At 41.0% G+C, this 24,144-nt stretch overlaps 1 protein-coding gene across 12 annotated transcripts in view; it reads left to right on the forward strand.

The window, feature by feature from the left end:
• OSBPL9 (oxysterol binding protein like 9) overlaps window positions 1–24,144 on the forward strand; it is a 272,285-nt gene that overhangs the window by 154,596 nt on the left and 93,545 nt on the right. For 8 of the 12 annotated variants that reach the window (XM_030205278.1, XM_030205282.1, XM_030205281.1 and 5 more), the window contains one exon: window positions 18,176–18,214. The exons of the other annotated variants lie outside the window; for them this stretch is intronic. In XM_030205278.1, the coding sequence (XP_030061138.1) occupies window positions 18,176–18,214 (39 nt within the window). The remainder of the gene's footprint in view (window positions 1–18,175; window positions 18,215–24,144) is intronic. 12 annotated transcript variants of the gene reach the window in all.

A 24,144-nucleotide genomic window follows, 5' to 3' on the forward strand; every position in this document is an offset into this window, starting at 1 on the left:
GAACACTCTAAATGCTTTCAGAGATTGGCTACATAACCAAATTATTCTCATTCAACAGACAACCAGGTTGCAATGTTCTGTGTGAACAAGCAGATGGGTACGGGATCCCTACCCCTTGTGTAAGGAAGCAATGAGGATGTGGCAGTGGGTTCTCCTTCACAGAATGGTCCTCCTGAGCCACATACCTGCCAGGAAAGGACAGCTGCCTGATGGACAGTCTGAGTAGGAGTTTGCAACCACCTGAGTGGTCTCTCAACATGGGTGTAGCCCACAAGATCTTCTGAGAGTGGGGCACCCCATCAGTGGATCTTTTTGCCACTCATATCAACAACAAAGTCCCCCAGTTCTGTTCCAGGCTCAGATCACATGGCAGATGCCTTTCTCCTACATTGGGGGGAAGGTGTTCTATATGTGTATCCTGAAATACCTTTGATAGAGAAGACTTGCTGAAACTCAAGCACAACCAGGGAACTGTGATCCTTATTCCTCCTTACTGGCCGAGGCAGATCTGGTTTCTTCCTCTTCTGGAGTTGTTCTCTGAAATTCCGTAGAGATTGGAATAGTTATCAATCCTCATCATGTAGAACGAGGGATCCCTTCTACATCCCAACCTCTAATCCCTGTCCCTCACAGCTTGGATATTGAGAGCATAGAATTCAAATCTTTGATTTGTTGGAGGGTGTCTCTTGTATCTTGCTAGTTTCCATGAAAGACTCCGCTAAGAAGTGTTATTCATTTAAATGGAGGAGGTTAGCAGTCTGGTGTGAGGGCAACACCTTAGATCACCTCACTTGCCCTAGAGAAAAACTACTTGAATACTTCCTGCACTTTTGAGTCTGGTTTGAAACTCAACTCTGTAAGGGTTCTGAATTTAAGTGCAGTTAGTGCTCATCATTACTGTTTAGAAGATAAGCATGTCTTTGTACAGCCTCTGCTTGTTTGCTATATGAGAGGTTTCCTATTGACAAAGGCTCCCTGTCAAACCTCCAACTGTGTCGTGGGATTTCAATGTTGTCCTCACCCAGCTGATGAAAGCTCATTTTGAGTCAGTTGATTTCCTGCCATCTGAAATATTTGACCTGGAAAGTTGTATTTTTGGTGGTGGTCATTTCAGCTTGCAGAGTCAGTGAGCTTTAGGCCCTAGTAGCTGATCCACCTTACACTAAGTTTTACCCCAAGAGAATATTTCTCCACATGCTCCCTAAGTTTCTGTCTAAGGTAGTGTCAGAGTTCCATCTTCATCAGTCAGTCATTCTGGCAACATTTTTCCCCAAACCACTTGCCGTTCCTGGCGAGAGTGTACTGCATACTTTAGATTGCAAGCGAGCCTTAGCCTTCTATCTGGAGCAGACTGAAGCCCATAGACAGTTCACCTAGCTTTTTGTTGCTTTTGACCCAAACCGGATGGGGGTAGCCATTGGCAAAAGCACAATTTCTAATTATCTAGAAGATTATATCACCTTTACTTATGCCCAGGCTTGGATGACTCTAGAGTCATGTTAAGGCTCATAATGTCAGAGCCATGGCTAAGTTGGTGAACTACTTGAGGTCGGTATTTATAGAGGAGATTTGTAAAGCAGCGACGTGGTCATCTGTCTACACCAGTTGTTCCCAAACCTGGTCCTGGAGGCACCCCAGCCAGTCAGGTTTTCAGGATACTCACAATGGATATTTATGAGATAGGTTTGCATGCAGTGGAGGCAGTGCATGCAAATTTCTCTCATTAATATTTATTGTTGGTGTCCTGAAAACCTGACTGGCTGCAGTGCCTTCAGGACCAGGTTTGGGAACCACTGGTCTACACATTTACATTTCATTAGTACCTGGAGAAGGATACCTAATGCTGCACCATATGCCTGGAATAGACTTCCTGAGCTGGTACGTTAAGCTCCATCTCTGGCCGTCTTCAAGTCTAGGCTAAACGCCCACCTTTTTGATGCTGCTTTTAACTCCTAACCCTTACTTACTTGTTCAGTACCCATGTTTTATCTTTCCCACCTTTAGTAATTCCCTTATCTGTCCTGTTTGTCCTCCATTTAATGTATTTATTTATTACATTTGTATCCCGCGCTTTCCTACTCAAAGCAGGTTCAATTCGGCTTACATATTAATAGGGAATACAGCATTTTGTTAGAGAAAGTATAAATTAAGAATAGCAGAATAATAAAAGGGATAAGTAAGTAGAGATAGGCAATGGAGAAGTGAGAAAGATGGGAGATATAGTCTGGGTCTATGTCGTTGTCGTCTAGGTATGTGTTGGATAGATGGGTTTGTAAGAATTAGTCTGGCTCATTTGGATAGGCTTGCTTGAACAGATGGGTTTTCACTGCTTTCCGGAAGGGTAGATATTCGCAGATTGATCGGATAGGTCTGGGGAAGGCATTCCAGAGTTGGCTGCCTAGGAAGGATTGTAAGCTCTGTTGAGCAGGGACTCTCTCTTCATGTCCAGTATGTAGCGCTGCATACGATTAGTAGCGCTATAGAAATAAGTAGTAGTAGTACATCTGGTTTAGGCAGGCAGTCCTGAAGAATTTTTTAGGTGTCTAGAATCCAACTTCCCCCCCCCCCCCCCCCCCCACAAAACCTAGGCCCAATTTTCTTTATTTCCAGACTGCACCTTCATAGCTAGTATATAAATAGTTTCGGGTTAACTGTCTTTTTGACATTTCAGGTCCCTATTATCCTAGCATTTGTGTTTTTGGTGAGCCTGTTAGCTTGTCCTCAGAGAAAGCAAAGTTACTCACCTGTAGCAGGTGTTTTCTGAGGACAGCAGGCCAAGGATTCTCACATACGCTCCCTCCTCCATTTAGAGTTGTATTCTTTAACTATTTTATATGACTGAGGGACCTGCGCTTGTGTGTCAGGTGGAAAGGTACCAACCCATGCGCAGTGGGGTGCTGCTGGAAAATTCTACACTAATCTTGATAGTCAGCGTCCGCACTGGGCTGTGTCTGATGGCATCACCCCAGTTGTGAGAATACTTGGCCTGCTACAGGTGAGTAACTTCACTTTACAGTAGTCCAGTCATGATGTTATCACAGCATGGACCATTGTGGTCAAACTTGTATTTTCAATATATATGGAGAGAGATTTCATAGTTGCAGGTGATAAAAATATTTTTTTAATAGTTGTTTGAATTTACAGGATCAAAGTGAGCCTAGCAGTATCCCAAGATTCCGGACGTGATTTTTTTTAAGGAGAGTTAATTCTTCCCAAATGGTATTTTGAAGTCAGATACATGTCCACGTGTTATAAACCAAGATAACCTCTTTTGTTTGGATTCAGACAGAGTTTGAATTGCTGTTAGAAAGGCAAATTACTTAAAAGATGTGAATAGAGCTGGTTTAGTTTTAAACAATTTTTTTGATGAATAGTTGTGCATCACAAATAACAAACACAATCTTTAGCCTCAGTATAACTTAGCCAACAATATAACAGTTTGATAAAAAGAACTTTAATATTTATAATAGAAGAAAAACCTCAACCCAACTGTAGCTCGCCCACCCCTAGCCCCCTATCCTCTCCTACCCTTCCCTCCCTACATCCCCCTAGGCTTGTACTCTGATAGCCCAGGGGAACCCCCCTCCCCCCAAGGAAGCTAATTGGTTTAACAGCTTAGTCTTCAATAGATCCCTATAAAGCACAATATTATATAGTATTGAAGAGCAAACTTCGCCCTCGGGGACTCAACTCTTGCAGATAAATAGAGCTGGTTTAATGAGTATGAGTAGTTGCACATCATTGGCATACAGTATGGCATAAGATCCATACTGTAAAACTACTAAGCTATCAAACCTTCAAGTCTTTAGAAAAAAATAATTTTTTAACATTCAGAAATTGTGAAAGGAATATTCATCATTTCAAAAAATTTCACATTAAAAGTGTTTATTGTCTCTCAAAATTTTACCCTCAACTTAAGCTCATTAGTGGGCCTAAAGAGGCTACTGCAAAATTAAAACTGATTTTCTTAAAATATATTTTGAAAAATATATTTCATTAAAATACAATACATAATGTAAAATCAGTAAATAAAACATTTTATTCAGTATAGCTAACATTAAGTTAAATGAAAACAATATAGGACAGATTACCATATGTCCCACAGTTTTACTTCATTTCCACTTGTAGCTTCTGTGTTTACATTCCTGCTGGAACACTAAAGGATCCTTTTTAAAAAGATGTGGTAATGTTTTGCTCCAGTCTCAAAATGGCTGCCAGGATCTCTCATGGCAGTATCATACTGCTGCAGTAGGTCCTGGCAGCCGTTTTGTCAGCAGAACAGGCGTGTGCAGGAGTGACTGGGGGATCAGTCCTGCCCCAACTGTCGACTAGACACTAATGATATAGTAGGTATAGTGGAAGGGTCTCCTTTTGTTTGGGGAGAAGAGGGGTAATGGGATGTTCCGTTTGGGGGCTGGGTTAGTTTTGGCCAAAACTGAGCAGCAAATTTCGGCCATAGTTTCCGTTTTGGCTGAAATTGAAAAGAATACTGATTTCAATCACCCTATATAGTACAGCCTTAAACAGCCCTTTCCCCAGGGGTAGTCAAGAGAGTCAAACATCACTATCCTCCACCCCACAGCTGTTTTAAAACTGAACAAAAATAAAACTTTCATGTGGATTCACTTATTTAGCTTATAGTCCTTACTCAGAAATTTGTCCTTGTCTCAATCTATTTAACTTCTTCCCTTTCTTGAGCTATAACGTAATTTGAGGCTATCAAGGTTCATAGCTTCTGCTCTTCAGGCTTTAGTTTGGGTGAGAACCATACCCATTTCTCTCTTAACCATTCCCTGGAAGGAAGTTATACTGCCTCTTGGAAAATGTAGGCTCCCTTTTCCTTTGCTCTGATTGGTGTGATATTGGTCCCAGGGCGGAACTATGATTCAGTCTTCCTGAAGTTCCCAGCTCTTAAAGGGCAAGAATTCTTAGACTGTTCTGAACTCGTGGAGGTTTCTGGTCAGTCCCAGCTGTTTACAAGGACTAAGGCAATGTCAGCTTCTGGGAGAAATCAGGGCGTACTACTCCCTGCCATCATAGGGTCCTGTGCTCCCTACCCCCAGTGTACAACAGAATATAGCCTTCCTACTTTTCCCTTGAGTGTATGGTGGGGATTTTCTTTCCTACCTTCAGATGCGTCCCTTCCCTTTTTCCTTAAGTCCAGTGGGGGTTTTCTTTCCTACTTTCAGTTGCAGTCTCTCACTTCCCTTTCCCCTCAAAGCCTCTGCTTTCAAATCCCCACCTTATAAGGGGGAAAAAAAGGAGGAAGGCTATATTCTGTTGTACATTGGGGGAAGGGAGCACATTTACAGGACCCTATGATGGCAGAGAGCAGCATGCCCTGTGGGTAGGTCCTGGCACCATAAGGTTTTGAGAATTCTCCTCCTCCCTAGTGTGCTTCTCTTCCCCCTCTTTACTGTCATGATTATTGTAGTTCTCTCTCCTTCTCTCTGCTTGATGTTCAGTCCTTCTTTCTTTTCCTGTTTTCTCTTTTTTAGTCTGTGAGCCGCTTAGTTGGCATCGTTAATAGGCGCGATAGCAAGTATTCATTAAACTTGAAACGTGAAAAACAGTTGCTCTGTAATGTGGGGTTGAATTCCTGGCTTTTGGACTGTCTCTTGTATGACTTTCACTGGCTGCCCTTATGCTCTGACACCTCCTATCACAGAATACAAGCTGAATACGTAGACATAGGCAAACCAGTGGCGTAGCTACGTGGGGCCTGAGGGGGCCTGGGCCCCTGTAGATTTCTTCCTGGACCCCCCCTCCTGACGACCCTCTCGACCCCCCCCCCCCCCCCGCCGTCGCCTACCTTCAGTTTTGCTGGCGGGGGACCCCAATCCCCGCCAGCCGACGTCCTCTTCGTCCTGCAGTCAAAAAAGTCTTTGTTCGGTTGCATGCTGACGTCCTGCACGTTGTACGTGCAGGACGTCAGACTCAGAGAACAGAACGAGGGTTCGTGGGGGGGGGGGGGGTCGAGAGGTTGTGAAAAGTGGCGGTGGGTTGGCAATGGCGGGGGGGGGGGGGGGGCTAAAATGTGCCCCCTCACCTCGGGCTCTGGACCCCCCTCCCACCGAAGTCTGGCTACGCCCCTGAGACAAACATGGTTTAATTGGACAATCAAAATGGATTCAGCCAAGATAAATCTTGCCTTACCAATTTGTGACATATTTTTGAAGGCATGAATAAACACGTGGATAAAGGTGACCCAGTTTATGTATTTATTTGTGACATTTATATCCCACATTATCTCAAACAAGTTTGAGTTCAGTGTGGCTTTCAATAAACAGTATAGGATATATAACCACAAATAATAGATAAGAAAGTAATTTGTTTAAGAATACAATGTTACAATACAGTTGATGTAGTGTATCTAGATTCTCAGAAAGCTCTTATGTAAAGCCTTCATGAGAGACTCCTGTTAAAATTAAAATTAAGTCATGGGTAGGAGGAACTGGTTAAAAGATAGAAAACAGAGAATAGCGTTACATGGCTAGCTCTCTAAATGGAGGAAGATGAATAGTGGAATGCCGCAAGGATCTGTGTCTAGACTGGTGCTTTTAAATATATATATATATATATATATATATATATATATATATATATATATATATATATATATATATATATATATATATATATATATATATAAATAATCTGGAAATGAGAATGATGAGTGAGGTGATCAAAGTTGTAGATGCCACAAAATTCTTCAAAGTTATTAAGTCTCATGTGGACTGTGAGAAATTGCAGGAGGACCTTGGGAAGCTGGAAGACTGGGCATCCAAATGGTAGATGAAATTTAACGTGGACAAATGCAAAGTGATGCACATTGGGAAAAATAAAATTATAGTTACATGATGATTGGTTTCACTTTATGGTTATGACAGAGGAAAATGATTTTGGTGTCTTTGTGGTCAATATGATGAAATCTAATGCTTAGTGTCTCATAACAGCCAAAACAAGCAATCGGAATGAAAAGGAATAGAGAATAAAAAAAAAGAATATTATCAGGTCTCTATATCACCCCATAGTGAGTCCACACCTTGAGCATTATGGGCAATTCTGATCGCCACATCTCATTAGAGAGATAGTGGAACTGGAAAAGGTACAGAGAAGAGTGGCCAAAATGATTAAGGGGATGGAATGATTCTTATATGAGAAAAGGCTAAAGAGGTAGGTTCTTCAGCTTGGAGATGAGACAGTAGAAGGGAGATATGATAGAGGTCTGTAAAATCCTGAATGGAATGAACCAGATAAAAGTGAATTGATTGTACATGTACTTTTTGAAAGAGTAAAAAAAGGACTAGGGGAACACTACGAAGTTACATAGTAGCACATTTAAAACAAGAGAAAATAATTTTTCATGCAATGTAAGCATTAGAATTCCATTTCTGGAGCAAGTAGTAAAAGCAGTTAATGTAGCTAGGTTTATAAAAGGTTTGGACAAATTCCTGGTGGAAAAGTCCTTAAACTTGTTAATAAGGTAGACCGGAAAGTCTGGGTTAGTATGGGATCTTGCTACTTTTTGGGATGCTTTGAATACATGTGATCTGGATTGGCCTCTGTTGGAAAGAGGATGCTGGGTGTAGTGGACAATTGATCTGACCCAGTATGGCAGTTGTTATATTCTTAAGCTGAGAATTCAGCTACATTACAACATTGGTAAGTAATAGGGATATATGTAGAAAAAAAAATTTTGTTTGGGTTCTTTTATTTTTTTATTTTCTCAGTATCTGGGTTATTATTTTCTGTTTGTTGCAGACATTCATTTTTTAATAAAGAATTTTTTAATGCTGATTACAAATTAATCATGCACAACTCAGTTATATGTGGGTTAATTCTTAGGTTGACATGCATTAAATTAATTTTGTGTGCACTAAATTTTTCAAGGTACGCTAGCAAACCAAATGTGCACATTCCTACCAAGTGACTTTTTAAACCCTACTTTTCAAAGGAAAGGAAGTCTTATGAGACAGCTGTGTGTGTGTATCCTTTTAATAACTTTTGTGTCCTTTTCATCCCAAACTTTCAGGACGTGTTGAGAGACATGAGGTCTCTGACAGGGGTTTTTCAGATCCACACATTTCCATGGACAGTGAATGTGCAGTGGCCCGAGAACCAAGGGAACTGGGTTTGATTCCCACTGCAGCTCTTTGTGACTGGGCAAGTCACTTAAGCCTCCATATATATAATATTTAAACCACTTTGATTGTAACCACACAAAGGCAGCATACCAAATCACAGAGGGATTCATGCATCCTGGAAAGTGGGGTCCTTTAGTTCTGGGTTGTCTTCTAAATTACACTGTGATGATGGTGATTCATTATAATGAGAGTAATGAAATATTTTCATGCTGACTAGTAATTCTAAGTCCCCTGCTACCAACAATATGCATCAAAAATAAAATAACACACTTAGGGCACTGTTTACAAAGGTGTTTACTAGGAATATATGGGTGTCTAAAGTTAGCATACGATAATTTTTTACGCGCTTTAATAATTCTACCGCACCTACAATGCTGCTTAGTAAACAGGACCCTTAGCCCTCTGCTTACTAAGCCACATTGCCACTTTGAACGCTATGTGTATAGCAGCCGCTAACGCTGCTTAGTAAACAGGGGGATTAGACTGTATTTTTAAAAAATTAAAACATGTTTTCTTAATATGTCCTTTGAGTCACACAATTTATATGTATTTTTCGGGGGGGGGGGGGGGGGGTTGGCTTACTATGAATATTTCCCCCCAAAATATTACATCTTTGTTGATTGTATGGTGTCTCATGTCCTTACCTTGTGGCAGAATCCTGTTCTAGTAGCATCACAGTCTGCTACTGTGCAAATCATTTTGAAGTCACAAGCAAAGGATTATGAATTCAGATGAGAGTAAGATAATGGCTACAGGATGAAATCTTCTGTGTATAAATGTCGTGTATGAAATGAAAATACATGAAGTGCTGGTTGAGATATGGTTGAGTATTGTTACTTGCTATAAATCTCTGAAGCCATTCACAGTGCCTGTAGTTCTTAAGTGTTGGCTCATTTTTTAAAATCTATTTAGATTTCAGTATGTAGAGTAAGGTTACAGTGTAATGATTATCCTTTTTCTATAAGAGGTTAAGTAGAAGTGCTTTTCCACAAGTGTAGCCTTTTGATTGCTGATTGTGTGATGCAGGTCATGTGCTTCCAGGTAATAACTTAAAAATTGGTTTTAAATGATATGATATAAAGATTGGTGTGTGCCAACTTAATAGGATTTGGTGCACAAATGGATCATTCTATCTGTTTTGTCTTTCCCTTTGTTACAGTCATACAGTTGAACTAGATTTACAAAGTATAGTGCTGAAGATATTTCATTTAAATAGGTGGAAAAGCAATCTGTAGTTATTGCAGAGTTTAAAATGATTGAAGCTGTCCTCATTTTTAATGTTTGATATACTGTAAATCATTACAAAGAAATCCACACAAAGCTAGGGACAAGTAGGGAAGAAGAAGAGACAGACTGGGATCAAACAATAGGAGCTAAGGTTACAAATGTAATGATTCCTAAACTGGAAAGGTACACGAACGAAGAGAATATCAAAAGTGTAGGCCACACCATGACTCACTGTATTTAAGGGAACTCAAGAGAGGTAGTAGCAGTCACATCAATTCTTGGGGAAAATGCCTGACACAAATAGTGGGCTTTCAGGTTGGACTGACTTGAACAGAGATTGTTGTGTCCCTGTAATTCGATTAGGTCCACATATTTAAAGGCTTTCTCAGAGGAACAGGTTGCCAGCCTTTGAGTCAGGCAAGCAGCACTCTAGTGGTTAGAGCAGTGGGTGAGAAACCAGGATACAAATTCTACTTCTACCACTAACATTTCTTGTAACATTGAGCAAATTACTTTGTCTCCTGATGCCTTAGGTACGCCTGTAGCTTGCATGCTCTTTGGGGTAGGGAATTATTGTATCCATAGGCACCCCCAATATTTTTGATAAACCTTATTAAATTTGGAACTGAAATCCCCATGCTGCAGGACAGAAAAGGAAGGCAGGAAGAAAATGTTTGTGTATCCCAGTTAATGCTCTCACCTGGAGGAGCAGCCTAGTGGTTAGTGCAGCGGACTCTGATCCTGGGGAACTGGATTTGATTCCCACTGCAGCTCCTTGTGACTCTGGCCAAGTCACTTAACCCTCTATTGTCCCAGGTACAAATAAGTACCTGTATATAATATGTAAACCACTTTGAATGTAGTTGGAAAAACCACAGAAAGGCGGTGTATATAAGTCCCATTCCCTTTCCCCCCCTTTCCCCTGCAGCTTTTTGGAAGAAGGAGCTGTGGCATTTTATTGTCTGGCTGTTTCTGACTGATGGGCTTCAGGGAGACCAGGGAGCTGCAGTCAAGGAGGTTTAATGATGGGAGCCAGCATGACCTCAAAGAGCTGAAGCAACCCCTCCTGCACAGCCGCCATAATTGGCCAGAACAAAACAATTGCTATTGAAAACAATATCAAGCTTGTAAGGTTTTATTAAACCTCCTAGGTTTTGCATTCTCTGTTAGGAGGGGATCTGGGGGGGGGGGGGGGGTAAGGGGAGTTAGGGGGTGGATTTGGAGAGTCTTTGAAGGGTCTGTGAAGGGGGGAAGGGCTTTGTTATTTGCAGTGCAATAGACATATAGTGCAGCACTGAAATCCATCATACAGCATTACAAATAACAAAGCAAGCTGTAAAGGACTGGCATATACATTTTGAATATAACCCTCCCCCCTTGACTAGGGTTACCATATGTCTGGTTTTACCCGGACATAACCGGACAACCAGGTGGGTTTTGCCAGCCTGTCCGGATTTCCGGACAAACGGGCGGGCGTAGTGATGTCCTATCCTCCCCTTATCTTACTGTACTGCCCTGGTGGTCTAGTGACCTTTTCGGGGCAGGAAAGAGCCCCCTCTGTTCCTTGTTGACGGTCCCAGTGCTGATTCAAAATGGCTGCCGAAGTTGAAGTCTCGAGAGGCTGCTTCAACTCTCTGTGGCCATTTTGAATCGGCGCCGGGACCGGAGCCAGGAAGGAACAGTATGCAGGTGCTCCAGGCAGGAAAGAGGGGGCTCTTTCCTGCCCTGAAGAGGTCACTAGACCACCAGGGCAATACAGTAAGGGGAGGGGAGGCTAGGACACCCTTAGGGATGTGTAACGGGGGGGCAGTATATGACAGGAGGCATGGTGGGCATGTGTCCTCTTTTTTGGGGGGGAAGCAAATATGGTAACCCTACCCTTGACAAATACATACATTTTGAATATAACCCTCCCCTTCACAGACCCCCAATCCCCAGCTCCCCTTACATCCCCTCCAATCCCCTTCTAACAGAGGGAATGCAAAACCTAGGATGTTTAATAAAACCTCATGTATTGCTATTGCTTTCAATACCAATTGTTTTGTTCTGGCCAATATGTCAGCAAGCTCCACCCACTAAATTCAACCCAGGTAATGTGCGAGTTAGGCTTATGCTGGCTCTTGTCATTAAACCTCCTTGTCTGTAGTAACCAAGGATAGAGGCACTTCCTAGAAAAGGAAATGAGACACTGTCAAACTTTATTGGCATGACAGTTGAAGTTTAATAATTAGTACTGATAGAGGAGGAGAGGGGCTAGGAAAAGGTGAAGGGTTTATTGGCTTGAGAGAGAGCTCTGGAGGTGGCAGAAAGCAGCTGTAAAGGGAAAGAAGCTGGGTGATGGGGACAAGTGGAGTGTGGAGAGTTGCATAGGGACAGAAATTTAACCCGTCTCCTCTGGAATCTAACCTATCTTAGCTCGTCCCCGCTGAAAGGAATCTCCTCCATCCCAGCTCCTGGCCTGCCCAGCCTTTGCCGTGCATCAGTCACCTTGACCCGCCTCCCAACAAAGCTGGATTCTAGCAGTAACAATACTAGTAAAAGTAACATAATTCATTTTCTTCCATACTCTGCTAAGACAGTAGATGTACAGATCAGCGCAGGACCCAAAGCAGTTCAAATTCCTAAACAAGTAAAGTCAGAAACAACACAATTTATACCTAATTGTTCAACCACCCTTAGGATTCACCTTTGGGATTAAAAAGCAAAATCATGTGCATGTAAGGACTGGATAAATGAATTAAAACAAAGTTTAAAGCAAATGCCCTTAATATGTAATACTTGGTAGCAATAATGAAACAGAGATGGAATATTCACATACAAAGCAGCCTGAGCCAACAGTTTTATTTTCTACTGAACATAATTAACTTTGTATGAACTTGGCGGCTAATAGTGTGCTGAACTGGACAATGTTGGCACATTTAGACTGACGCTGGACAGAACTTCTGTATGAAGGAAACCCTTCCCTAATTATTCAATACCTCTCTGTGAAAAAGTAGTAATAAAAAAGGCAAGTGCATTTTTATAATATACCACTATAATTCACAAAACAAAAGGCGCAAGTTCCCACATGCCATCTTTTTCTTTAGATATAGGCACAGGAAAAAAAATAAAGATTTTAAATGCTCCCGTTTCAACCTAATTCATGTTTAATGTGGGATATAAATGTCATAAATAAGTAAATAGAAACGCTGAATGTTGAGCACCCGATTCTCATAACATGTTGTCTGTTTTAGTGTCCCTTTACCAGTAGAAACAAATCTCAGTGCTAGGGTGTCCCTATAACCAACCCCTCCAAATAATACACTGATTACGATTTATAACAAATTACTACTCTACCTATGAAAAGTTATTCCATTGTTATACTTCCTCTGTGTACATCCGTATGCTGCACAAGCCGGCATGTTTGAAAATTTAAGTGAGATTAAATAAAAATGCCACCAACAATAAAGAACGACAGTGTGGATGGAGTAGCTTGTAAGTTTTGAGTGTACTGCGATGAGAGCTGCGCAAGGCAAGGAAAAAAGAGATATACCTAAATGCCTTCAACTTCATCCATCCACCCACCTCCCCTCTGGCCCTGGGTGCCCTCCTGGCACATACCTCAAGGCACCCTGGTGGTCTAGTGGCTTCTTTGGGGCAAGAAAGATCCCCACTCTTTCCTGCCCGCTGCCGCTGATCCTCTCGCTGTCTCTGCTTTTTTTAAATGGTTGCCGAGACTTCCAGTGTTGGCCTTGCAAGTCTTCCATGAAAATCTCATGAGGCCACCGCTGGAAGTCTCATCAGCCATTTTAAAAAAGTGGAGACAGCGAGAGGATCAACGGCACAGCAGCAGGCAGGAAAAAGGAGGGATCTTTCCTGCCCTGAAAAAGCCACTAATTCACCAGGGTACCTTGAGTATGAACTAAGAGGTCACCATATGCTTGAGGGAGGGAAGGTACTTCTGCGGGGATACCGCAGGACCCAGGTCCATCCCTGCAGGATTACCGCGGACCTGGGTCCATCTCCGTGGGATCCCCGTGGACCTGCTTCTGTCCCTGCAGGATCCCCGCAGACCTGGGTCCATCCCCGTGGGATCCCCGCAGACCTGGAGGGGATCCTCCCGTACCTATAGGAATCCCACTGTCCCCGCTCCCATGCAGCTCTCTAGTGTGGAGCTGTAAGGAGAAAAATTGGAAAGGGTAAGTGAATTGAAAGGGAGGGAGAGCTGCCAAGGAGTGAGTTCTTCTCAGAAAGGAGGTGTAATTGGCAGATGTGTGGGGAGAGGAATAGAGGTGGATAGGAAAAGATAAAGGTTATTGAAATGGGTTACTGATAGGGATAGAGAATTCTACTGTGAAGATCTTGAAAAGATAAGGTTGCTTTAAGGGGAAGAGAGGCTGGGTAGTGGGGACAGAGGCTGGGAATGGAGATGTGGGAGCTACGGAGGATGAAGGGAATTGAAGGGGGTTACTGGTTGGGAGAGAGAATATTGCTGTAAGGAGGTAGAAATGGTTGAATGCAGTTCTAAAGGGCAGGAGAAACTGAGTGATGGGGACAGCAACTGTGAGTGGAAAAGAAAGTCTGAGGGTGAGAGGAGCTCAGAGGGAGCAAGGACTGTGTTGAGGAAAAGTTGCAGGGAGCAGAAGACATGATTTTGGGAGAGAGAAGAGCAGGCAGGGGGAACACAAACTGCAGAGGAAAGAATAGCTGAAAGAGATGAAGTGTAGATATGTTGGATTTAGAGAAAGGTGAGAGAAAAAAAGTTTATGATGGAGAGAAGAGGAGATGACTTGAAGGTGTGAGGTGGCAAGGGGTGAGACTAGAAGGCTGGGAAATGAGAGACGGTAAAGAGACAGGCTATGGAAAGACAAACATATGGAGTAGAGAAGAAAGAAATGAGAAGAAAACTGGAAAAGAATTCATAACAAAGATTGTGAAAGTTGAGAGGAAGCAAAAGAGAAGACCAAGAGTAAGCAGAGACAAGAGGATACAAGGCTAGCTGTGCTGGTCAAGGATTGGGAATAGTTGGTATTTTGTCATTCTCCTCCAGCCCTACAGTCACCAGGATAAATAAGTTATTTTACTAAATGGACATGGGAGAGCAGAGGGAGTTGTGGCAGTATGTGATGCTATGATCTGAAAAAGGTCTGTAATGGGAGGGGGTGTATAGTCAATTTTCAAATTGAAAGAGAAATGGAGAGGAACATCATGCTCCTTTTCCACAAAAATAAAACAGTCATCCCATCTGATTGTTGGCTGGGTACAGATGGGCCATGCTGAATTGGAAGGGGATGGGCTGTGGGTAGGAGGGGGAGAGAGGAGAAGAAAAGCAATGTGGGGTAAATTGGTTGGTGAGACATTCAGTGCTTCCCTAGCTCTTCTTTTTAGCAACAAATCTTTTCAGAGCTCGCGCTACCTGCTATGCCCTACATTTAAATATGGCCTGGTCAGTTGTGTCCATATCCCACCATGCTTTATTTTTCTTTACGGACATAATGTGAGTCGAGTTGAGTACCACCAATCATTTTGAAAATTTGGCTCCTATACCTCGATTTAGAAAGTACTGCAAGGTGATTTGAGTTGTATTTCGAAAAGGCAGGCTAACATTTCAAATATCCTTTTCTTTATTAATATGAGTCTTGAGAGGTCATAAGCATAAAAATGTTAAAACTGATAGATCTGGTCTCCTACATTTTTCTTTATTTCCATATGCTGATCTCATATAAAAAGAGTGATGCTTTGTTAAAAATTTCAGCCTGGGAAGCTATTTTAAAATGTTTTTTTCCCTTGTTTATCAATAAGGACTCTATACCAAGACAGCTGAGTGGGTTGGGTTTTTTTTTTTTGTCAGCTGCTTTGTGCTTATTCCCGCCGGAGCTTATTTTCATTTGCTTGTGGCATCATGGTACATGTACATTATCCCTTTTAGCCTGCTGACTCAATAATTGAGTAGGGCTTTTTATAATGTTTAAGAAGGTGATACCTTAGGAAGGTGCGTGATGTGTTTTTTGGGGAAATCGCCTTACATGGAGGATGTCACTTTCGCAATGAATGGCAAGTTAGAGTGCTTATGATCTCACATGAAATAGACGATCTAAGAGGATGACAAGGAGCAAAAGCAAACACATTGTGACTTAGCTGTAAGTATTATTTGTAGACTTACTCTCCTTCCTCAATCAGGAATAAGATAAAGGTTATGGAAGAATTATGCAATTGACTTTGTATCAAGTTTTACTAATATCCTCGACCGTACACTCATTGAGCTTTTTGCACCTGAGAACACATTTCCAGATCTCTACCATGCTGGCTTCTTTTTTAGAACTAGAGAGGTCAAACAGTGTAGTCCATTTTATGATGTTGATATTAAAAGGAAAAAAAAAGCTTTGTTTTGTATTATTTAAGTAACCTGCCAGCATCGGAGAAGCAGGAAGCTTTTGGGTTTTCCAGAGGTTGCCATTGATATCAGTCAGGTAGGCTTTGAAGTGGAAAAGAGAATTCTATTAGCTAAGTAAAAAAAAAAAAAATTTTAAACCACTATATAATAGTTTTCCTAAGTCAAAATGTTTTACCTTTTTATGATTTTCATGATTCTGAAAAGAAATAAGTAATTTTCATGAGGACAGCATTTCTGTAAAAAGTAGCTGCAGACTTTGCTCAAAGATATGTCATTTGAAAATTGCCCCTTTGTAAATTTAAAGGAAACGATCCTAAAAAAAATCCTTTTTTTTTTTTTTTTACTAGAAACCTTAAAAACCTATAAGAATTTTAAAAAAAGCTAATTCACTATAAAGTAAATTTATGAAGTGTCTCAATTCTTTTTCAGTTAAAATTAAATGTCCCAAATAAGGCAAGATTGGGGGGGGGGGGGGGAGGGGAGAGTCCCTGTTTTGGCCACCACTAGAGATGTAGCTGTAGTTTATCAGCATTGCTGTTGAATCACTTGTTTCTGAATTGTGAATTGCCTGGCTTAATTTTTAGCCATAAAAGAAGTGGAATTATGGAGCCAGTTTTGGGGATGGACAGGTCAGAGTCAAGGAACTGCCTGAGAAGAGGGGGGGGGGGATCAAATTGCTGTTGGAATCCGTGTACGTAAATAGCTACTGCTGAACTTACTGATAAATGGGACAGCGATCAATGCTCAAAGGAAACTGCTTGCAAATGAGATACGCGGAATAGCGATCAATGCTCAAAAGAAACTGCATGCAAATGAGATATGCAGAAAGTCTGCATGCAGCCTGGTAGAGACAGCCCTAGCACATGCTCAGAACGGTCTCACGGTAAGCGTTGATGTATTGCGCAAGCCCATAAAAACTCAGAATGGAAACAACCGCATCATAGACATGAGGATTACATAACATAGTAAGTGAAGGCAGATGAAGACCTGAACGGTCCATCCAATCTGCCCAGCAGTCACACTCCTTCTCAATTCATTGATTCGTTGTTTATTCCATGACACTACTTGTGGAACACACACATATATAATACACGCACATGGTATATCCCTATAGACAACAAATGGACAGGACATTTCCTAGCCATGTGCAGATAATTAATAAAAAATGCAAGCGCATTGCTTTCCGACAGGAGGAAAACACACATAAATACATGCAGATGGCATTTTTCCCTATACATATGCATTCAGATACTATTAGAACATGCCGCCAGACTGCTGCACTGAGAAGTTGCCCTCACACAACGTCAGCTCAGAGATGCCGGAAAATGTCACACTGAATGCTTATTTTAATACCAATGAGCTTGCATTCATAGATTTGCATAGCATTTTCGTTCACTGCTTCCGTGAACATTAAAAGCAGTGCTGAGACCCTTTGTGCATTACACGTACCATAATGTGAAGACTAAACTGACTAAAACTGGTCTAACAAATGTTTCAAGCCCAGCTTGCTTTGTTCATCTCCCCCCTGAGTGAGCTTGGGTGTTCCCTTTAAATGGTAGCAATTAGGTCAGTTGAAACAACAGCATCTTGAAGAAACCATGGAAATATAGAGAAAACTGTTGGTTTATCTTGGGTGTTTAGAACCATGTGTGCAAAAAGGCTGATGCAAAAGTATTCTTTAGAAACCATACCAGTCCTGCCATGAAAAGGATAACATCACATAACATAATAACATAGTAGATGACGGCAGAAAAAGACCTGCACATTTCAGCTTTCAATAAATAGTGTAATTTCTGAAAGATCTTTTGTACAATGTAAAATTGTACAGCATTTTGGCGTACTCATATTTTGGGAGAACATACTACTTTATTTGTTTATGAATATATAATTTGACAGCTTCTTTTTGTGTGCTTGGTATTAGTACTGCTTGCTTGCTATTTTGCCATTTTCTCAGCAGATGGAGCATGGTTTTATTTCCCCCAAATCAATCTGTGGCTGCCACAGTTTTTTTTTTAATCTGGGAATTTAGCAACATAATGTCCTTTAAATAAAAATTAGCAGTATCTGTTTAGAAATGTGTATTTTGTGGATTGGTAAAAGTATGTGACGCTTTTGGATGGCTTTCTTTGGTTTTGGTCAGTGACTACTTTTTTGCATACTTCAATGTTTGTGCAAAGAAAGCACATTGACTAGAAATAATAATAATCTTGGAAAAATGCAAACTAGCATATGCTGTATGAACATAAGCATAAGCACCAAGGTTTGTGAAAAGAACTGTTGTTGATTTGAATTTGTACCCTGGAGAACATGCACTATGTTTAGTATTAAATATATGAGCAAGCAAGTGACAGTCATTTAACACTGTAACAGCTGATGAAACACTAAGAATACTGATGCATGTTTACATTTTTAACATTTTTTTCTTAAGGACCAAAGTAATGAGGAGAAGCACGCAGATGGACTTATAGTAAGTTTAAATCTAATCAATCTGTATTTGCAGAACATTCTAGCTTCAATCATCTGAGCACAGAAACACCTGCTTTTCCCTTCATCTACAGCGTGCTTTCTTTTTTCTGCTGCTTCTTTCCGGTGCTCTAAAATGCCCTTTTTAAATTGTTGCTCACTTTTCATAGGTTAACATGCTCTGAAAGTGATCATCTTTTCTTTGCATGTAGATTCTTCTATAGCTACCATTTTTTGCTCATGGTGTTAAACAGTACGATTAAGAAGTGTTCAAATAGTCTTTCACTTTGTGTAGTTGAAACTGTTGAAATGTGAAATTTAAACATTTTTCTGTGTCTGTTTTTTTAGACATGAACCAGCATTAGATGGGTCTCTATTTTCCAGCCATTTTCATTTCTTCCCCTCGTTCAAAATGTGTTGGAATTGTACTATGTTCTTTGGAGAGTTTTTCCTGTTTCTTGGTTTTTGTTTTTTGCTTTCTTTGGTATCCCTATGGGCAACCAAGGTAGCAGTGCCCACAAGAGAGAGCAACACAGTTAGATGAAGTCTGGCTTGGAACTTTTTCCAGAAGCTTTTGGAACTTTTCTCATGTCCTAGAATGTAAAGGACAACCTGCATCTCTCATGGAGAGCTCCTTTTGTTTTTTTTATGGTTTGTTTTGTTCACAGCTCCCCATGGACCTGGTTCCTTTTTCACATTTTTTTTGCTTAATTTCAGCATTTCTCATTGAGTGAGCCTCTTCAGTTTCATTCTTTTCACTGTTCCCGACCTCATTAGACTCTCTAAAATTTCTGAACCTTTTTCAAGTTTCCTTTCTTCTTTACAGCTGCAGACCCAAGCAATTATTTTAGACTTTGGTATGCACTATAGTACTGGTCAGGTTTTGATAGAATTGCATCATTTGATTTCACATTGTACATTTTTTTCCAACAATGTTAGAGATGCATGCCGGCGACTTCTAAAAGTATGCATGTTGCAGTTCCATGATTTCTGTCATCTATCTTCATGACAACTTATATACATTGTCTCAGGCTCAAACACTATATCCTAGTTTGTGACACCTCTCTGAAAGATGCTGAGGCTTCCAGGAGAAAAGCATGAACATTTCTGTAGCCTGGCCTTGAAGTCCAACCCTCCCACCTAGTAACTCTTTGTTTCAGAGGCATTGGTGTTTGTGGACCCCAAATCTGCATTGCCTGTTTCTGATACATTGATGAAGGAGCAATTTTCACACTTTGGACACAGCCCTGGTAGAAGGTGTGTGTGTGTGGGGGGGGGGGGGGATAGGAGCTTATCGCATTCCCCCGGACATTCAGTGCAGGCAAAGGGTTCTGCTGCATATGTTCTGGCACTGGAGGCTACTGATGTCGGGCATTGGATGAAGCCCAAGAAATCAGCATGGTTTACTACTGTTGTATGATGCCAAAAGCAGTGAGATGCAGCATTTGTCATATGTTGGTAGAGTTGTTCACTTTCTAAAGACAGTAGAAGGGTTGCATGAATTTCTGAGGACCTCTATGTTTGCCATTGATGCATTCTTTCTGGTGACCCAGAACGACCTGCCTCCTTTTATGAGACTCATGAAGTTGTGTCATCTGATGTTTGAGGAGGAATTGAACAGAAGTTTATGTGGGACAGTCTTATTTATTTATTTGTTGCATTTGTATCCCACATTTTCCCACCTATTTGCAGGCTCAATGTGGCTTAAGTGGTATTACATTAAAGTTCATGATTGACAGAGTTGATAAGCAGTCAAGTGTAAAGAGTTCATATTCGGAATGAGAGATGAAGAGGTATTGTGTTAAAGTTCATTCGTGGTAGAGTAGATCTTGGTAGTCGAGTATAGAGAGTTAGGTTTTATCCAGTTCTGGTTTGCGTTTCGTTGTCTGGTGTTTAAGATGGATCATTGTGGTATGCCTTATTGAACAGGTTGGTCTTCAGTGATCTCCGAAAGTCATTTCGGTTGCGCATTTTTTTTTCACGGTGAGTGGTAGTGCATTCCATAGCTGCTTGCTTATGTAGGAGAAGCTGGATGCATTTGTTAATTTATATTTTAGTCCTTTGCAGCTGGGGTAGTGGAGGTTCAGCAATGTGCGTGCTGAGCTTTTAGTGTTCCTAGATGGTAAGTCTATGAGGTCTGACATATAGACTGGGGCCTCGCCGGAAATGATTTTATGAACCAGAGTGCAGCTTTTGAACACAATACGTTCTTTGAGTGGGAGCCAGTGTAGTTTTTCTCTTAGGGGTTTAGCGCTTGTGTATTTCGTTTTTCCAAATATGAGTCTGGCTGCTGTGTTTTGGGCTGTTTGGAGTTTCTTAATGATTTGTTCTTTGCATTGATTGTACCAGGCCGCGGAATATTTCCCTTGGGAGGAAAGGTTTTACTCTTTTGAGTTTCCACATTGAATGGAACATTTTCTTTGTTGTATTTTTCGCATGGCTTTCTAGTGTGAGATTTCGGTCAATTGTAACTCGAAGTATTTTCAGGCTATCTGAGACAGGAAGGGTATAGTTTGGGGTGTTTATGGTGGTGGGTTTGCTCGTGTTGTGATGAGAGGATGAGGCATTGTGTTTTTTCTGCGTTGAGTTTTAGTTGAAATGCATCTGCCCATGAGTTTATTTATTTATTTAATTATTTATTGCATTTGTATCCCACATTTTCCCACCTTTTTGCGGGCTCAGTGTGGCTTACAATATGATATGAATAATGGAAATACAATTTGTTACAACTTGGTTATGGATTACATTGTGCAGAGTTATGCGAGACAATCGAAGTATCGTTGAGGAATATAACAATGGAACACAAATCTTGAAACATTGGAAGGAGACGATGGGAAGCTTAAAGGGCAATATTAATCCACGAAGACATATGGTATAAATATTTCTGTGAGTGAAGGTATGAGTGATGTGAGATTATGGGGGATGAGAGTTCAGAAGTGGATGTATAATGCATTTATGAACAGAGAGTGTGGACTTTATGTGTTTTGGCTCTTTCCGTAAATTATTTCAAAAAGATGGGTCTTCAATGATTTGCGGAAGGAAGCTTGCTCGTAGATCGTTCTTAAGTTGCGCGGCAGTGTATTCCAAAATTGCGTGCTCATGTGAGAAAAGGTTGATGCGTGTAGCGTCTTGTATTTCAAGCCCTTGCAATTAGGGAAGTGGAGGTTGAGGAAGGTTCGGGATGATCTTTTAGCGTTTCTGGGTGGTAAGTCTATTAACTCAGACATGTAGGCTAGGGCTTTGCCTTGAATGATTTTATGAACTAATGTGCATACTTTAAAAGTGACGCGTTCCTTGAGGGGAAGCCAGTGTAGTTTCTCTCGTAATGGTTTTGCACTTTCATATTTTGGTTTTCCGAAGATGAGTCTGGCTGCTGTATTCTGGGCTGTTTGAAGTTTCCTCAGTATTTGCTCTTTGCAACCTGCGTATAGTGAGTTGCAGTAATCCAGATGGCTGAGTACAAGGGATTGCACTAGGCTGCGAAAAACGGATCTTGGGAAGAATGGTCTTATCCTTTTCAATTTCCACATGCAGTAAAACATCTTTTTAGTTGTGTTGTTTGCGTGAGTTTTGAGTGTTAGGTGGCGATCGATAGTGACTCCAAGGATTTTTAGCGTTTCTGAGATTGGAAGGTTTAGGTTTGGTGTGTTTATAGCGGTAAATTCCTTCGTGTTGTATTGGGAGGTGAGTATCAGGCATTGAGTTTTTTCTGCATTTAATTTCAGACGAAATGCATCAGCCCATGTGTTCATGATATGTAGACTTTGATTTCATTGAAGATTTATTTGATGTCTTGTTTGAAAGGGATGTATATTGTCACATCATCAGCATATATATATGGGTTGAGGTTCTGGTTTGATAGGAGTTTTGCCAAAGGGATCATCATTAGGTTGAAAATGGTTGGTGAGAGGGGTGATCCTTGTGGTACTCCGCATTCAGGTGTCCATGTCATAGACGTGGTTGAATTTGATGTGACTTGATACGAACGCTGGGTTAGGAACCCCTTGAACCAGTTCAGGACATTTCCTCCAATGCCAAAGTATTCAAGTATGTGTAATAGGATTCCGTGGTCAACCATATCGAAGGCACTTGACATGTCAAATTGTAGGAGGAGTATGTTGTTGCCAGTCGCAATTATTTGTTTAAATTTAGTCATAAGGGTGACTAATACTGTTTCTGTGCTATGATTCGACCGGAATCCTGATTGGGCATCATGCAGTATTGAGTGTTTGTTTACATAGTTTGTGAGTCGTTTAGTTACCATTCCTTTGGTTATTTTGGTTCATGATTTGGAGGCTGTGATTGATTTCATTTGTGATTTCTGTTGGATCGTGTTTGAACGGGATGTAGATCGTGACATCATCTGCGTAGATATAGGGATTAAAGCCTTGTTTGGATAGGGATTTGGCCAGAGGTGTCATCATTAGGTTGAAACGGGTCAGTGAAAGCGGTGATACCTGGGATACTCCGCATTCTGGTTTCCATGGTGCTGATGTATTCGAATTTGATCTCACTTGGTATGTTCTTGCGGTTAGGAAGCCTTTGAACCAACTAAGTACGTTTCCTCCAATCCCGAAGTATTCTAGCTTATGATAGCTAAGTTAGATTTTAATCCCTTTGACTGATCTCTGAATAAGGTGGTGGCTGGAAACATTTTTCTTCAGCAGGTAACACTTAAGAGGGCTATTTGAAACCAGTCTATACAGTAAAATCCACAACTTATGCTCAGCAAGACAAACAAGCATTAAACATTTTAGCCTTCCATTATTTAATTAATTTATTTATTTATTTGTTCCATGTGTACCCCACATTTTCCCACCTATTTGCAGGCTCAGTGTGGCTTACATAATACCGCAAATGCGTTCACCAGTCAGTAGATAACAAATATAGGTTGTATAGTGGTCGAATGAGGTAGGTGTGTATCAGGCACCTTGAAGGTCGAAAGGGGATGAACATTGTATATTGTCCATTACGATCATTGGTTTTGCTGGGTGTTGGGAGTTATGTTGGATCGGTGGGGTGAGCCTTTTTGAAGAGATTGGTTTTTAGTGATTTTCTGAAGTTTAGATGGTCGTGGATTGTTTTTACAGCTTTTGGGAGTCCATTCCATAGTTGTGCACTTACGTAGGAGAAGCTGGATGCGTAAGTTGTTTTGTATTTAAGTCCTTTACAATTTGGGTAAAGTAAGTTTAGGTATGAACGTGATGATCCGCTTCTGTTTCTGGGTGGTAGATCTATGAGGTCTGTCATGTATCCTGGGACTACGCTGTAGATAATTTTGTGGACAAAGGTGCAGATTTTGAAGGTGATACGTTCTTTGATTGTGAGCCACTGCAGCTTTTCTTGGAGGGGTTTAGCACTTTCGAAACGTGATTTACCAAATATCAGCCTGGCAGCTGTGTTTTGGGCAGTCTGGAGTTATTTTGTGAGTTGTTCTTTACATCCCGCATAGATAGCGTTGCAGTAGTCTGCATGGCTTAGGACCATTGATTGTATTAGGTTTCGAAAGGTTTCTCTCAGAAAGGTTTTATTCGTTTGTTTCCACATTGAGTAGAACATTTTCTTTATTACAGAGTTTACTTGGCTCTCAAGAGTAAGGTTGCGGTCGATTGTGACGCCGAGTAATTGTAGGCTGTCTGAGGTAGGGAGGGTGTGTTTTAGGGTGTTTATGGTGGTGGGTTTGTACTTGTTATGTTGAGATGAGAGGATGAGGCAGTGTGTTTTTTCAGTGTTCTGTTTCAGTTGGAATGAATTTGCCCATGAATTCATGATGTTCAGACCGTCATTGATTTGACGGCAGCAATTTTATTTAATCTCCCTTATATTTTCAACCATGCCAGTTATACATAGAAGTATCATGACGGAATAAGTTTTCATAGATAGAGTGGTAATTTGTTATAAATTGTAATCAGTCTGTCATTTGGAGAGGCAGGT

This window comes from Microcaecilia unicolor, chromosome 6, assembly GCF_901765095.1.
Source record: "Microcaecilia unicolor chromosome 6, aMicUni1.1, whole genome shotgun sequence".
NCBI lineage: Eukaryota > Metazoa > Chordata > Amphibia > Gymnophiona > Siphonopidae > Microcaecilia > Microcaecilia unicolor.